Source organism: Acinonyx jubatus, chromosome E3 (genome assembly GCF_027475565.1).
Source record: "Acinonyx jubatus isolate Ajub_Pintada_27869175 chromosome E3, VMU_Ajub_asm_v1.0, whole genome shotgun sequence".
In the NCBI taxonomy this organism is placed as follows: Eukaryota; Metazoa; Chordata; class Mammalia; order Carnivora; family Felidae; genus Acinonyx; species Acinonyx jubatus.
In genome coordinates, this window is record NC_069398.1 from 7514319 (window position 1) to 7529889 (window position 15571).

Below are 15571 nucleotides of genomic sequence, written 5' to 3' on the forward strand. Positions count from 1 at the left end.
AGGTTTATGCTGGACAATGAACCAATAGCTATATGGGGTTTCCTTTGTACATAACCATTTTCCTTTGCTGCTTTTATAATTCTTTGTCACTACTTTTTGCCATTTGAAATGTGTCTCAGTGTTTACCTTCTTGGGTCACCTTCTTTAGGGTGCACTATGCCTCCTAGATCTGGTTGTCTGTTTCCTTTTCCAGATTAGAGAAGTTTTTGGCTATTAATTTTTCCGATAAATTGTGTATCCCCCTTTCTCTTCTCCTTCTGGGATCACAATAATTTGAATATTGTTATGGTTTGTTGTGTTGCTGATTCCCTTAACCTATTCTCATTTTTTATTTTGTTGTTGTTCAGCTTGGTTGCTTTCCATTACTCTGTCTTCCAGGTGACTGATCCATTCTTCTGCTTCCTCTGTGATTAAAAATACACAAGAGGGAATCAATTCCACTTATTGAGTTCTTACTCTCTGGTTCTTTTTTATATTTTGGGATACAGTCCACTGTCTCTTTATTTTGTCTAAACCTGTTTGTTTCTTTGTACTAGGAAAATCAGCTATGTCTCCTGCTTTTGAAAGTAGGGTCCTCATGAAGAAGAGGTCCTGTCGTACCCTGTAGTGCCATGTGCCTCGCTCACCAGAAGTAGTTGCTTCAGGGGGTCTCGTACGTGTGTTGCATGCACCCCACTGTTGTGGCTGAGCCACATTTGCCTTTAGTCCAGTTGGCTGCAGTGACCCACTTTGCCTACTGTGGCAGGATTTCGTCTTTGTGCTGTTAAAGGGCCAGTCTGGGGCTGCCTTGGGCTTGTAGTTGGATCAGACTAGATCCCTGCCTTCAGCCCAAGTTGACAGGGCTATGCTTATACCAGCCTGCAGGGCACTCTCCCTGCTTTGTCCCTGAGAGCCTTTGACTGCCGGCCCTGCCCGCTAATAAGAGCGCCTGTCTGCCCCAAGCCTTCGTGTGTGCGGTTATCTTCCCATCTGCCCAGGGCAGGTTGGATGGTGTGAGTCCCCGAGAGAATGACAATCAGTGTGTGGGGTTACCAAGGCAGGTGGAGAGTATTTGCGCTGGTTCCTACAAGTGTCGGCTGTCTAAACTTGGCAGGCGGGGGAAGAATGGTGCCCACCCGCTCTTTGGCTCTTGCAGAAGTCTGCCAAAGATCCCTGCCTCTCCAGCACATGTTCTGAGATTAGTAAATACAAAATTAATCTGCTTCCCTTATACCCCAGGCGCTTTTCAAACTGCTCCTTCTATGCTGTATCTCAGTGGGGTTGTTCGTTACGCTGGGTCTTTAAGGGTGGGGACTCGGTTTCCCATTGCCATCCCGCTCTCCCAGAGCTAAGCCCACCGATTGTTAAAGGACCCAGAGTTAAGGCCCATTGGTTTTCAACGTTTCCCAGTTCAGGTCCCCGATGTTTGGGGTGCCTGATGTGGGTGGGGTCTACTCCCCTCCTTTCTCTGTGCTTGTGGTATCCCTCTCCTTTGTGGTCTGTCTCACCAGGAACTTGATTCCCTACTGCGTCTCTGCCCCCCCCTCCTCTTTTCCATGTCTCTTTTCCATGTATTCTCCTACCATTACCCGTGCGAAGTCTGCTATGTCACTCTTGTACCCATGTGGCGGTCATCTGGCTTTGTCCGTGGGATCAGGTGAGCCGAGGGTCCTGGATTCCACCATCCTCCCAGAAGTCCTCTATGGGGCCCTCTTTCCTAAAGCTGCCATTCGTCGGGGGCATTCAGCTGATGGTCTTCCACCTGGCTGGCCATCGGGACTGCCCAGCCCCTACCTTACCCTGCTTCATCTTCCACGCGTCTCCAGAACCCTCTGCTCCAGTCGGCCAGCTTATGCAAACCATTTTGCTAGTGTTTTGAGCAAGAGCACTCTGGAGGAGACCGACCTCCTCCTGACTTCACTGGGCGCTGATCCGCAGCCCAACCAGGTGCTCCTAGGCACGGTGCGCCAGGCGTCCCCCTGTCCGCCGAGCCTTCCTCATTGCTCCCTATTGCAAGCCATGGGAAGAGAGTTCCCGTTGGTAAAGGCGTCCGGCCCGCAGTGGGTGCCCAACAACAACCTTGTCATACCTTCCCCTAAACTTTGTCTCCCCTAAACTTTTAGAGGGGTCTCCCTCCCCCTCTAAACTAAAAGGTAAGTTTCGAGAAAGAACCCCTGCCTCACAGAGGATCCACACTTTGTGTAGCAAGCACTGAGCAAGCCCGTCCCCTCAACCAGGCAGTGAGCGGTCACCATGACCTACCCAGCCGCCTCAGCGGACAGCTGCAGAAATTGTTCGGTCCCAGGCCGCAGCATACAGTTCGGCATGCTCCCAGGGTGGCCTGCCTCCCGGGAAGTGCAATTACCATGTGCTTCTGACTGCTTAGTGCCAAAGGAACAGAGTCCCTGTCGTTGAAAAGCTTTCCTTCAGTTCCACAGTCAGCAGGGGCCCTTCTCTGTGAGGGGAGAACGAAATTTCAGAAATAGTTTTAAACATTTACAAAAAGAATGGGAACACACGGTGCTAGACTAGATGGTCCTCCCCATTAGTCCATAAGAAGTGACACCTGTTCTCTCCACAGGAGAGCAGAGATGAAATGAAAGGCAAAGAGCTTAACTGCAATTGGTGAGAAAATTAATAGGTAGGACGCATCCTTCCAAACCCGGTTCTCATGTGTAGGTTCATATGTGCTGCTCACTTGATGCATGGAACAGCAGAGAAGGAACCTCACCTCCCTTTAACCAAAGACAGCTGACCGGAATCCCTGCCATGTTTGTCTCTGGTTGTTGTTTACAGGCTAAGGGAGCTCAGCTCTACATCACGGTCTGGTGTTCTTTATACACCGTTAAGCACCGAACTCCAGGCATGCTGAGGTTTTTAAAATACCTTCAGTCAGACTTCCAGTTTCACTATTGGCTAAGCAAGTCTTCCACAGATAACAGCTGTAAAGCCTGGTCCTAATTCAAAGAGCATTAATACGAGGGCATGGAAGAGTGAATCGATGCAGCATATTCTGGTGAGGGGTCCAGACTCGGAGGAAGGGAGATAAAAGGCATGAATTCCCTCTTTTTGCTGCTTTTACTCTGGGACCAAGCTAAGTGGTGAGGTTACCGGTCGAAAAACCATAGCCTTTATGCCCTGGGAAGTCTGATGGCTGAGTTGAGAGCAACCTAAAAGGAAAGGAACAAGTGGGGAAGATCCCCAAATTCTGTCTGTATCTCGAGCTGACTCCTAAGCCACACAGACATTGGGTGGTCATGGGAGCGGAGCTAAAGATAAGATGTGAGCTGTGATTGACCTTCCAAATGTTTCTTGGGCAGAAGTTCCAAGTCCAGCCAAGTTGACTGCATGCTAAAACAAAAGAAACCACTCATCTGAGAAAAGTAACAGAATAGAGTCTCCACTATGTGATATTCATAGCCATTCACCACATGCAGTATAGAAATAAGGAAGAAAATGCAACCCTTTCTGAAGGGCAAAAGGCAGTGAATTAAGAGCAACTCCAGCTAATCCAAGTATTAGAATTTGCAAATAAGGGTGTTAAAATAGCTATTATAGCTATCAGTGATGTAAAGGAAAATGTACTTGCAATGAATGAAAAAATAGAAAATACAGAAATGATTTTTTTGATGAAATGGAAATAATAAAACTGAAAAATATGGGGCACCTGGGTAGCTAAGTCAGTTAATCTTCTGACTTCAGCTCAGCTCACCATCTAGCAGATCATGAGTTTGAGCCCTGCATCAGGCTCTCTGCCGTGAGCACAGAGCCCATGGTGGATCTCTCTCTTTGTCCCTTCCCCACTCCTCCTCTCACTCTCGCTCTCAAAAATAAACATCTTAAAAATAAATAAAACTAAAAAATACATGATCTAGAATGAAAGAGGTGCCTGAGTGGCTCAGTTCAGTGTCCGACTCTTGATTTTTGCTCAGGTCATGATCTCAGTTTGTCGGATTGAGCTGACAGCACAGAGCCTGCTTGGGATTCTCCTCCTCTCTCTGTGCCCCTCCCCCTGCTTCTGCACGTGCTCTCTCTTTCACAAAATAAACACTGAAAAAATAATAAAGTGAAAAAAGTTAGAGATGGCCTCAACAGAATGGAGATGACAGGTAAAAAGACAGTGAACTTGAAGACAGCTGAATAGAATTTATCCAAATGTGAGTAAGAGAGAAAAGATTTTATTTTTAAGGCGAACAGAACCTCAGAGACCTGTTGTTTAATATCAGACAGTCTGAGATGGGTATGATAGGATTCCGAGAAGAGAATGAAGCAGGCCAAATGTTCTAAGAAATAATAGTCAAGGGGCACCTGGGTGGCTCAGTCGCTTAAGTGTCTTTGGTTCAGGTCAGATCTCAAGGTTCCTGAGTTTGAGCCCTGAGTTGGGCTCTGCACTAACAGTGTGGAGCCTGTTTGCAATTCTCTCTCTCTGTCTCTCCCCCAGTCTCTCTCTCAAAATAAATATATAGGGGCACCTGGGTGGTTCAGTCCAGTGAGCATCCAACTTCAGCTCAGGTCATGATCTCATGGTTCATGGGTTCAAGCCCCGCGTCAGGCTCTGTGCTGATAGCTCGGAGCCTGGAGCCTGCTTCAGATTCTGTGTCTTCCTCTGTCTCTGCCCCTCCCCCGCTCACACTCTCTCTCCCTCTCAAAAATAAATAAACATAAAAAAAATTTTTTTAAAAAAAGAAAGAATCCAATTTTTCACAAATATGATGAAAGACAAGTTTGTAACTTTCAGATGCTAACTGAACATCAAGCAGGGTAAATAGAAGGCCTCATCATATCATAGTGAAATTACTGAAAGCCAGAGTTAAAGAGCAAATCTTGAAAGTGCCAAAAAAAAAAAGCAGTACAATGCACACAGGGTAACAACTGTAACAACTATTTGTTTTATGATCGAGTTTTCATCAGAAACTGCTGAAGGAAGAAAATACCCAAGAAATGTCTTTAAAGTTCTTAGTGGGGAACAGGAGGGAGAGAGGGACTGTCAAACTAGAATTCTGTATCAAGTAGAAATACTCTTTAAGAATAAAAGTGAACTAAAGATATTTTCAGATAAAAATTAAGAATTCATCACCAGAAAACCTGCACTATAAAAAATAACATTGTAAAGGGGTTTATAAAATATGTAGATGTAACACTTAAAAATATCAATAACGGATGGTGGAAGTGGATCTAGATGTTAACCAGGGTTTTATATCTTGTGTACAATGCTACAACATTAAGTAACCTACAAAACATGAAGGCTGTATATTGCATGCCCATACAACTAAAGAAGTACAGCTATTACAAAATAGAAACATTTAGTTAGGATTCCAAAAATAAATGAATATGTATTTTTAAAACACAAGAAAGGAGGAACACCACCACCACCAAGAAAAACAGGGCAAATCAAAACAAAATGGTAAACCCACACTTAATCCTATCACTGATTATGCAAGACACAGAAATGGAGTAAACAAGACAATTAAAATGCAGAAATTATCAGAATGACTAAAAAACAGACCCAACGTAACCAAACGCCCTGCAGTGGTTTCAAGAGATTTCTGTGGGGTTTTTTTTTTTGACATTTCTCCCTAAGTGCCTCACTTCTAATATAAGTGGTGGAAGCCATGGTGTTTGACTTCTGATACTAGTTCATAAAAGGCATCCTCCTCCTGCCTTGCCTGCTCTCTTTTGGATGCTAGCTCTGGGGAAAGCCAGCTGTCACGTGGACAGTCCTGCAGCACTCTGGAGAGGCCCGTGCGATGGGAAACTGAGCACCCCCCCCCCCCCACCCGTCAACAACCAGCACCAACCTGCTAGTCATATAGTGAGCCATCTTTACAATAGTACTCTCCAGCCAAGCTGGAAGATGGCTGTAGCCTGGCCAGCATGTTGACTGCACGCCCATGGAGGTGCCCCCACCAGAACTGCCCACTTCAACTATTCCGAAATTCCTGACCCACAGAAAATGGGAGATAACAACTCTATACCATCTGAAGCCAGTAAACTTGGAAGAATGTGTAATACAGCAATGCGTAACTAATGTATACATCAGTGAGAGGCATACTTTTTTTTTTGGTTGATAAAAATAAGATAATAACTAAAATCTCTTAGTTTTTGTTTAAATTCCAGTTAGCGGGGCACCTCGGTGGTGGCTCAGTTGGTTAAGTCACTCACTTCTGCTCAGGTCATGATCTCACAGTTCATGAGTTTGAGCCCCACATCCTGTCACTGCAGAGTCTGCTTCAGACTCTGTCTCCCTGTCTCTCTCTCAGAAACAAATCAACATTAAAAAAAATAAATAAATAGGGGGCGCCTGGGTGGCTCAGTCGGTTACACGTCTGACTTCGGTTCAGGTCCTGATCTCGTGGTCCGTGAGTTCAAATCCATGTCAGGCTCTGTTGCTGACAGCTCGGAGCCTGGAGCCTGCTTTGGATTCTGTGTCTCCCTCTCTCTGTGCCCCTCCCCTGCTCACACTCTGTCTGTCTCTCTCGAAAATAAATAAACATTAAAAAAAAAAAAAAAAGAAAGAAAAAAAATAAGTTCCAGTTAACATACAGTGAAATATAGTTTCAGGTGTACAGTATAGTAATTCAGCACTTCGTACATTACCCTGTGCTCATCACAAGTGCCCTCCTTCATCCCCATCACCTATTTAATCCATCATCCACCCACCTCTCTTCTGGTAACTATCAGTTTTGTTTTCTATAGTTCAGAGTCTGTTTCTTGGTGTGAAGAGGCATACTTTTTTTTTTTAATAATTTATTATCACTTTAGCTAACTTACAGGGTAACAGTGTATGTTACAGTGTAGGTTGGCCTCAGGAGTAGAGTCCCATGATTCATCACTTACATACAACACCCAGTGCTCATCCCAACAAGTGCCCTCCTCCATGCCCATCACCCATTTTCCCCACCCTCCCCAACTCCCCACCCCCATCAACCCTCAGTTTCTTCTCTGTATTTAAGAGTCTGTTATGGTTTGCCACCCTGTCTGTTTTTCTTATTTTTCCTTCCCCTCCCCTATGGTCTTCTATTAAGTTTCTCAAATTCCACCTAGGAGTGAAAACATAGGGTATTTTTCTTTCTCTAACTTACTGCACTTAGCATAGTTCCCCCTCAAGTTCCATCCATGTTGTTGCAAATGGCAAGAGTTCATTCTTTTTGAACGCCAAGTGGCATTCCATTGTAAATATATACCACATCTTCTTGATCCATTCATCAGCTGATGGACATCTGCATTTTTTCCATAACTGAGCTATTGTTGATAGTACACCTTTCAACATTGGGGTACATGTGCCCCTGTGAGTCAGCACTCCTGTATCCTTTGGATAAATTCCTAGTGGTGCTATTGCTGGGTCACAGAGTAATGCTATTTTTAATTTGTTGAGGAACTTCCACACTGTTTTCCACAGTGGCTACACCAGTTTGCATTTCCACCAATAGTGCGAGAGGGTTCCCCTTTTTCCGCATCCTCGCCAACATCCGTTGTTTCCTGAGTTGTTACTGTTAGCCACTCTCACTGGTGTGGAATGGCATCTCAATGTGGTTTTGATTTGTACTTTCCTGATGATGAGTGATGTTGAGCATCCTTTCATGTGTCTGTTGGCCATGTGGACATCTTCTTTGGAAAAGTGTCTATTCATGTCTTCTGCCCATTTCTTCACTGGATTGTTTTTCGGGTGTTGAGTTGGTAGGTTCTTTATAGATTTTTGATAATAACCCTTTGTCCAGTATGTCATTTGCAAATATCTTTTCCCATTCTGTCTATTGCCTTTTAGTTTTGTTGATTGTTTCCTTAGCTGTGCAGAAGCTGTTTATTTTTTTTTTTAATCTATATTTTTGAGAGAGAAAGCCTGAATGGGGGAAAGGGGTCCCTTAATGCTCCCAACTGTTAATGCTTCTGGGTCCGCATGAAAGAAAGCTAATTTATATTCTTTGTTGTAGATTTCCAGTGCACACAGTCAGCAGATGGACGACCTCTTTGATATACTTATCAAGAGTGGAGGTAGGTTACAAGTCACATCAGAACCCGCCAGAGTCACCTTTTATGACAAAGTTTTGAATATTTTCCTTTAGAGCTCATGGCATATCTTTGAGTAGCGAGAAACATATTTTTCTAATTCCAACTATATTTACTGTTTTAAATCTGTTAAATTAGGACACTAAAACTTATAAAATGGAGGAAAAACCATTGTTTCAGCTTAAAACAATAACGTAATGTTAGTTTTATCCATAGATCTCTGCCTTTTGAAAATAACAGACCATCTCAAAAATAGCAAAAGAGAGCCAAATTTAAATTCCACACTGAAAAACTTTAAAACATGTTCCCTATGTATGTCACTGTTATGCGATAAAAGTGCTCTACTTACTTCACACATGAATTCTCTAACAACCACGGGTTACCTAGCTCAGACTGTAGTGACTTTATAGAATTCAAAGGCAATTTTGAAGCACTTTCTACATATAATTGAAAATCTTAGACTTTATAGTGTATCATCTTAAAAGGAGATAAGGGGGGCCACCTAGGTGACCCAGTTGGTTAAGCGTCCAACTCTTGGCTTCGGCTCAGGTTGTGATCTCACAGTTTGTCAGTCTGAGCCCTGCATCAGGCTCTGCGCTGACAGCTCCAAGCCTGCTTGGCATCTCTCTCTCCCCCTCCCCTACTCATGCTGTCTCTGTCTCTCTCAAAATTAACTTAAAAAAATTTTTTTTCAAAAAAGAGACAGGGATATTAACCACACACAAAAGAAATCAAGGGTATCTCAACCTCGGCAAACCTATCTTTCAAAACAAATATAAAAAACAGTATTTTAAAAATTCAACAAATACTGTTTGGGAATAAAGTATTCTTAAATTACCTTGGTGAAAGGAGTTTTAATCACTTTTTTAAACAGGGATCAAAATTTCCCCATTCATAGCAGCTTATATCCCTAAATAGCATAACTATTACACAGGAAATTCTTGATGTTTGACTATAGTTCTACTTGTGCAAATAGATTTTTTTCTTTTCCTAAGAACTATACTGGCATCACAAAGTAATTTAAACTCATTGTATATCTACACCATGGAGATAAAAGAAATAGACATTTCATGGCCATGATTTTAGGATATTTTTAATGGTTTTTTTTTGGTTTTTTTTGCCAAATCTGGTGAAAATAAAGATTTTTTTATATGATTAGAAAGAATAATTTTTACAGCCTAAATTTGGAAATTAAGATGTGACAAAGTCATCAAATGAGTTATTTCCTACAAGGCATGATTTTTTTTTTTTTTTAATGGCAAAGTATCCAGTGAGTATGTTATTTTATCCTGTTGTAAACCACGGCCAGTAATCATGAGAACAGAGATTTAAATAGTTGATTATGAGCCTGGTTACTGAGATCGCACTGTCAGCTTTCAGAACAATTCTAGGGACGACTACAGGAAGTGAGAAACCACAGACCGTCCTAGAGTTGCACAGTCAGCACACACGGTTGACAGTCCCCAAGCAGGAGTCAGCCTGTAGGTTCTTTCCCTTATTAAGCATCCCAGCCTTTGAGCTCTCACAGCTGTTACTAAATCCACCCTTCCTGGCGTGTCTGCATACGAACGAAACCAATCAGATACCCTGAGAAAGTAAAAAAAGATACTTTATTCAAGTAAATGTATCTATAGCAACACTGCAATCTAATGCAAATGGTGTTAATTTTCTACTTGATCCAGCAACGAGTAACACATATTTAGTGCTTATTAAGACATTTGCCAGATCTTCAAGATTTTGTATAAATTCAGAAAACAAGACAAAAAAGGCAGAAAAGTAAGGTGACCCATCTTAAAAAAGAGGGTCAAAGGAGCCGTGTGTTAGCTGTAATTCAGAAATAAAAGATGGTGGGCATTGCATCTCTTTCGAACTTTATACCGAACGTATATAGTTCAACTATAATGATAGTAGGAAAAAGAATATAGTTAGAGCTTTCAGGATATTAAGAATGTACTTCATGGCTGCACAAACTGGGAACACAGTTGTGACATTAAGGTTCACTTTAAGGGCGGTTGCTGCTGTGACGGCAGATCCATGGTATCGGACAAGACATGAACCCTGTCCGAAGCCTGAAGTACCTGGGAACCAGGACCCAAAGATCAAATTATCAATTAAATGTAACCATCAGCTCCTCCCTGGTGCCATATCACTGCTTGTCATGCTTACTGCTCTTAAGTAACAAGACTAGAAAGCATATCAGAATGTTATAACCTGAAAATGTTTATTCAGCTAAAAAGAGCCATCATCCTACAGGCGATCAAGGACTCTGTCTGACCAATAGCATTCTCTTCCTACCCCTAAGACGGACTGTGTAGAAGTCCTCACAAAATAGCAAAAGAACTGTCCTAATTCATAAAAATGTTTAAATAGTATCACGTCCTTACTTACTAATCACTTCAATTATTTTACACAGAGATTTCCCTCCCTATAAAAGAAGAGCCTTCTCCCATTTCCAAAATGAGACCAGTGACAGCCAGCATCACCACAATGCCAGTCAACACGGTGGTGTCCCGGCCCCCGCCCCAAGTCCAAATGGCACCACCCGTCTCCTTAGAACCCCTGAGCAGTTTATCTGCCAGCTTAGAGAACCAGCTAGAAGCTTTCTTGGATGGAACTTTACCTTCGGCCAACGAAATTGTTCCCCTGCAAAGCAGCAGTGAAGACAGAGAGCCCTTCTCTCTGATCGAGGACCTCCAAAATGACTTGCTGAGTCACTCAAGTGTGCTGGACCATTCACACTCACCCATGGAGACTTCTGAAGCCCAGTTTGCTGCAAGTACCCCCTGTCTGTCACTTGACCTCTCTGACTCAAACTTAGACAACATGGAGTGGCTGGACATTACCATGCCCAACACGTCGGGACTCACTCCCCTCAGCGCCACCGCTCCCAGCATGTTCTCCACTGACTTTCTAGATCCACAAGACCTGCCGTTGCCATGGGACTAACATCACAGATTTCTCATCCGAGTTCCTGACGTCTAAGAAGATGAAGATCATTCTGAAGAGGGCAGTTTTTAGAGACAGATCCATAGCGGCGTTGTTGCAATTAAAATATGTTGTCATAGAAAGGGTGGCTAGATGGTCACAGCCTGGAAACCAAGTGTGAAAACATGTCATTGCATCCGGCGGTGAATTTCTACAATTTAACATAGCATGGGGCCTTCTGAAAAAATCGCTGGTCAAAGAAGACTCATTCGTTTTTCCAGACTTCAGTAAAGAATGCAGAGTACCTTTAGATAAAGACATGACAGAGAGTGACGTGTGCAGGATAACTACATGAGGGTTCTCCGTCAACTACATTTAAACCTCTGTGGTCGCTTTAAGACCCCAAATAGAAGGCAGACGGCTCCACTCACAAGAGGATGCCAGTTGAGGGAGGTGAGAGGTCACTGCACGTGGTGTTTCCTAGAAATGGCCTGAGCCTGGTCAGGCAGCACAGGCAGTGGAGAGAGAGCGCCAGCCAGTTCCGGGACAGCTTCCAGCTGAAGATTTTCGGTTCCATTCAGAAACCAACATAATTTTTTGTGTGTTGTAGTTTATTTTGTGGTTTGGGGAATCTTACTTTAGATTCCCAAATTTCAATTCAAATGGATGATCTTTCACCATCACCAATGTAAAAAAAAAAAAAAAAAAAAAAAATACGGTCATAAACCACTGTACAAAGTCCACATATAATGAATGATAACACTGAAAATTCTATTAGCAACCCTCAGGGTTGATTAGATTGATTTTCATGTGTATATTAGACACTTGTAGGTACACTCTCACATGTGGTATGTACAGCCTACACTGGGGTAAGGGAGTTGGGTAGCCAGCGGTTCTACTTGTTTTAATAACTCGAATATTTCTAGAGTACTTGAGCCATGTGTATTTCTGTATTTAAAGAAAAGCTGACTGATTTCAGGTAACCAGACCCATCTCAAAGAACCCAGGAGGCTCCAGTGTGAACGGTCCTCCTGAGCTGGTGAGTTGCAAAGAGAGGGCAGGGGAGAAGGCTGTCGTCAGCCGGGACATTCCTGCAGCGGCTCCGAGTTAGACTCTCAACGGGCTGGCCGCCAGCCCCCAGCTCTGGCCGCCTCTCCTGTCGCTTTTCCCTGCCTGTCATTTTATAGGCTTGTAACTGGATGTCATACCCGAGTTCTCGCTATATTATCAGGCCGAAGATTGAAAAACTGGAGGTTTTAGTAGTTTTTTTTACATAGAAGTTGTCACGTTTGTTGAGTAGTTTCTGAAGAGTTTTCTAAAATGCCAACTATCACAGGACTTCCAAAATTAGGTCAAGCTAGTCATTTAAGTATACGATAAAATGTAAATAACTGAAGAAAAACCCTGCAATCTACCAAAAAGCGTGAAGGTGTTTGTTAAATACCATTGTCATGCTCTACGCCTCGCTTTGTGTGAACCCGAGGGTCAGGTTGATCTCTCTGGGTCGTGCGGTGGTGATATCCCCACAGCGACGTGGGAAGAGCCAGCCTGACCCACTGTCTGGAAAGAACTGGGGAATCACTGCCGGGTTTGCGTTCTGCCGCAGAGCCGACCTCCTTTCAGATTTTTATTTTGGTTTCTCGATCTTACTACATGCAAGGAAAGTTTGTTTTTCCCGTATCCGATCGCCCCGCACATTGCAGCCCTCTGTGAGGTGGCACTTCCCACGTTGAAAGCACTTCTGAGTGGTTCGAGGCAGAAGCGGTTATGCTCAGTGTGGTCTGAGTAGTTGAGATGGCGAGGAACTGGCAGGCCGGCGCATGCAATCTAGAAACTTCGAAGCAGGATGTACCCGTGAGCAAGGGCGAGGGCGCCAGCCGCCCTCTGGGGATGGAGGGCCCGTTCGCTCGGGCAGGCCCTTCCTCCTCTCAGGGGAGGTCAAGGCCCGGGGCTTCACTCAGATTGAAACGAGGCTCACGAGGTTGGCACCCGACATCTTGGGACTGCAGGGGACGGTGGCACCGCCTCGTGCCCCGACCCCGGCCCCCCCCACCCCCCCACCCCCCGCTTCCGTCACCCTGAGCCGCGCGCACACGGGGTGTCCCAGCCCTCAGCAGTCCTCTTCGCTCTCGTCAAACAGGGTTTGAAACACGCCCCAGGAAGGCCGCTCTCCAAAATACAGCCCCGGCGCGGAGAAGGCCGTCTCCCCAGCCTGCTCTCTGCCCGCCACGCACCGCGAAGGTGCCCGCTTCACACGTGCGTTGTCGCCGTCACGTGCAGGGCTTCCTCGGAAGGGAAGGCGAGGAGGCTCCCGTTCGGGGCTCCGCCGGCCTCCCGCTCGCACCATTCCTTCGGGGCCCGGCCAGGGCTGCGAGCCCGGCGTCCGTGCCGTGGGGGCGGCCGCCTGGGGCCCCCGCTCCACATTCTAGGTTAGAAGGAGGACACGGAGCGTGTGACGAGACCAAAGAGGACACGGAAACGAGGCCCCTGACCTGAGTCTGTGGACGCAATACGAAGCGCGACGGGAAGGCTGTGCAGTCCAGAGGACTACTGTTACTGTCCGAGGTGGGGGGTCTCACGGCCATCGAAGCCCAGGGCAGGGTGGCAGCGGACGTTCGTTGTGAACGCTTGTAGCGTAGACGTCGTGCGTAGCGCCGTGCGTCATGCGTCGTCTTGCAGACTGCCATTGGCCAAGGAAACGGCCGGCTCCGGGACCTATGCGTTTCCTCACATCCACGCTTCCTTCCCTAAATGTTCCTGAAACACGACAGAACCAAGCTTGCCTTTCGAGTGTACGCAGTTCATTCTTGGTCACGTCACTGGGCGGCCAGACGAACAGAAAGTGACACCGAAGCGTCTCCAGCCTTTGGAAGCCCAGGGGCACGTGGGCACCTTGTCCATCTCCGCAAAGCGCGTCTAGGGAGCCGCTGCAGCCGGGTCGTTGGTGGTTCACGTTCTAGCATTCTCCTGAATCGTGCAATCTACTGTACAGTATTTGCCACCTATTTGGACAAAGACACGGTCTCAATTCGTGGGATTTCTTGCTCGGATGCTTTGTGTTTCATAGGACTATTTTTATAGCACTAGAGAGATCTCATTTCAGTTCCCTTTCTAAACTGCACGGTTCTGTGACCCACGTAACTGAGGCTGGAGGAGGTGCGGTTTTGGAACAGGGGCGAAGGTAGCCTGGTGTTGCCTCCCAGCTGCCGCCTCCTGAAAGCAAAGTCATGGTAAGAAGATAGCGCCACGGAACTGTGCAGTCAGCGTATCGGCGGCGTGTTGCCCATCCTGTCACCAAAGTTGACTCAGGCGTCCTCTGCCCTTTCAACCCCAATCATTCCAGGCCACACGGCTCTCTTCAGAGCCCTTTCAGAATTCCTAGGCGGAAAGCAGCCACAGGAGCTGGCCAAGTAGCCGTCCCCGCAAGTGGTGGGACAGTCCCTCTAGTCGGCCAACAGACTAGGCCACAGAGAAGCGGTGAAGGCAGTGGGCCCGCCTGGCCTCATCAGGCTCCTGCCTGCGGTGGGGCAGGGGGAAGCCGGGGGGGGGGGGGGGGGGGGGGGTCGGGGGGGGGGGGGCCTGTGGCACCACCAGGGACTTGTTAGATAAGTTCCGGGAGAACAGCTGTCCAGTGTCTACCAACAGAGCAACACAGGCCATTTATCCAGATCCACAAGTAACCCTCCATTTTCCGCCATCCGGCCCTGCCGACGTGTGCAAGCTCCTGGCGCCAGAGCGGGCTACCACACAAACTGTCCACCACCCTGGAGGCCACGCAGCCCACACCGTCAAAGAACATTAAGTGGAAGGTCAGGTTTATCAGGGAGCACAGCTTACAAGTGCAGAGATGCGGATTGGGAGAGCATCCTACCTGCGCATCAGCTCATCCTCTGAGTGGTTTCAGTCAAAACTGGAAAATCACCAGAAGCAGTAATTCTCTGTCCTGGTCCCCACCGACGCTCACTCACCGTCCGTCCGGGCTGCCTTTCTCATGTGTGAAGTGACTGCCCGCATGACACCCAAGAGGGGTCTGTGTCTTCCCCACTCCCCCTGGCCAACCTGCCTGCAGAGCTGATTCGAAGCCCACGCTTCATAAAGCTGCACGTTTACAGAGTGCTCATCGCCCCCCCCCCCCGCCCCCCCACTACACACTGCTCTGCTAGTTACCAGCCAGAAAGGTCACGATTCTGTGACACGAGGATGGCGGTCTCAGACCAAAGGTGCTGTCTGGAATCAAAACAGGCCACTGGCGATTATCAGCACAGCTGTTGTGTTGAACAGAGCTTTGTGCCAACTACTAAGACAAAGTTTTAACCCGGTTCACAGAATCACCGAGACTTGTAACAGTTACCTCTCTACATGATGCTGTAAGGAGACTTGCTAACTTGGTAGGAAGAGGGAGCATTTAGGGAAGGGTTTAGTATCTACCAAAAGTACTTAACCTCAAGTAACCAGTAGTAATGCAAACTCGCTTTAAAGGAACCAAAGGCATTGCCAAGTATTTGCCAAAAGGAGGCACTTTTTATTTAAAATTTGAGACTAACGAGCTCTCAAGAATCAGTCCCAAAAAGGTATTATCCATTTAAGGTTATAGTTTTCACAAAGATGTAGATATTTCTCTGTTGTTTTCATGTAAAATAGTATAGATTTGTTTTGTTGG

At 46.0% G+C, this 15571-nt stretch overlaps 1 protein-coding gene across 11 annotated transcripts in view; it reads left to right on the forward strand.

Annotated features, from left to right (window-relative positions):
• The window catches only part of MRTFB (myocardin related transcription factor B), a 197055-nt gene extending 185217 nt beyond the window's left edge, over positions 1-11838 (forward strand). For all 11 annotated transcript variants that reach the window (XM_027043211.2, XM_027043217.2, XM_027043213.2 and 8 more), the window contains 2 exons: positions 7911-7971; positions 10400-11838. In XM_027043211.2, the coding sequence (XP_026899012.1) occupies positions 7911-7971; positions 10400-10932 (594 nt within the window). In that variant the 3' untranslated portion in view covers positions 10933-11838. The remainder of the gene's footprint in view (positions 1-7910; positions 7972-10399) is intronic.
• The last annotated feature ends 3733 nt before the right edge of the window (positions 11839-15571 follow it).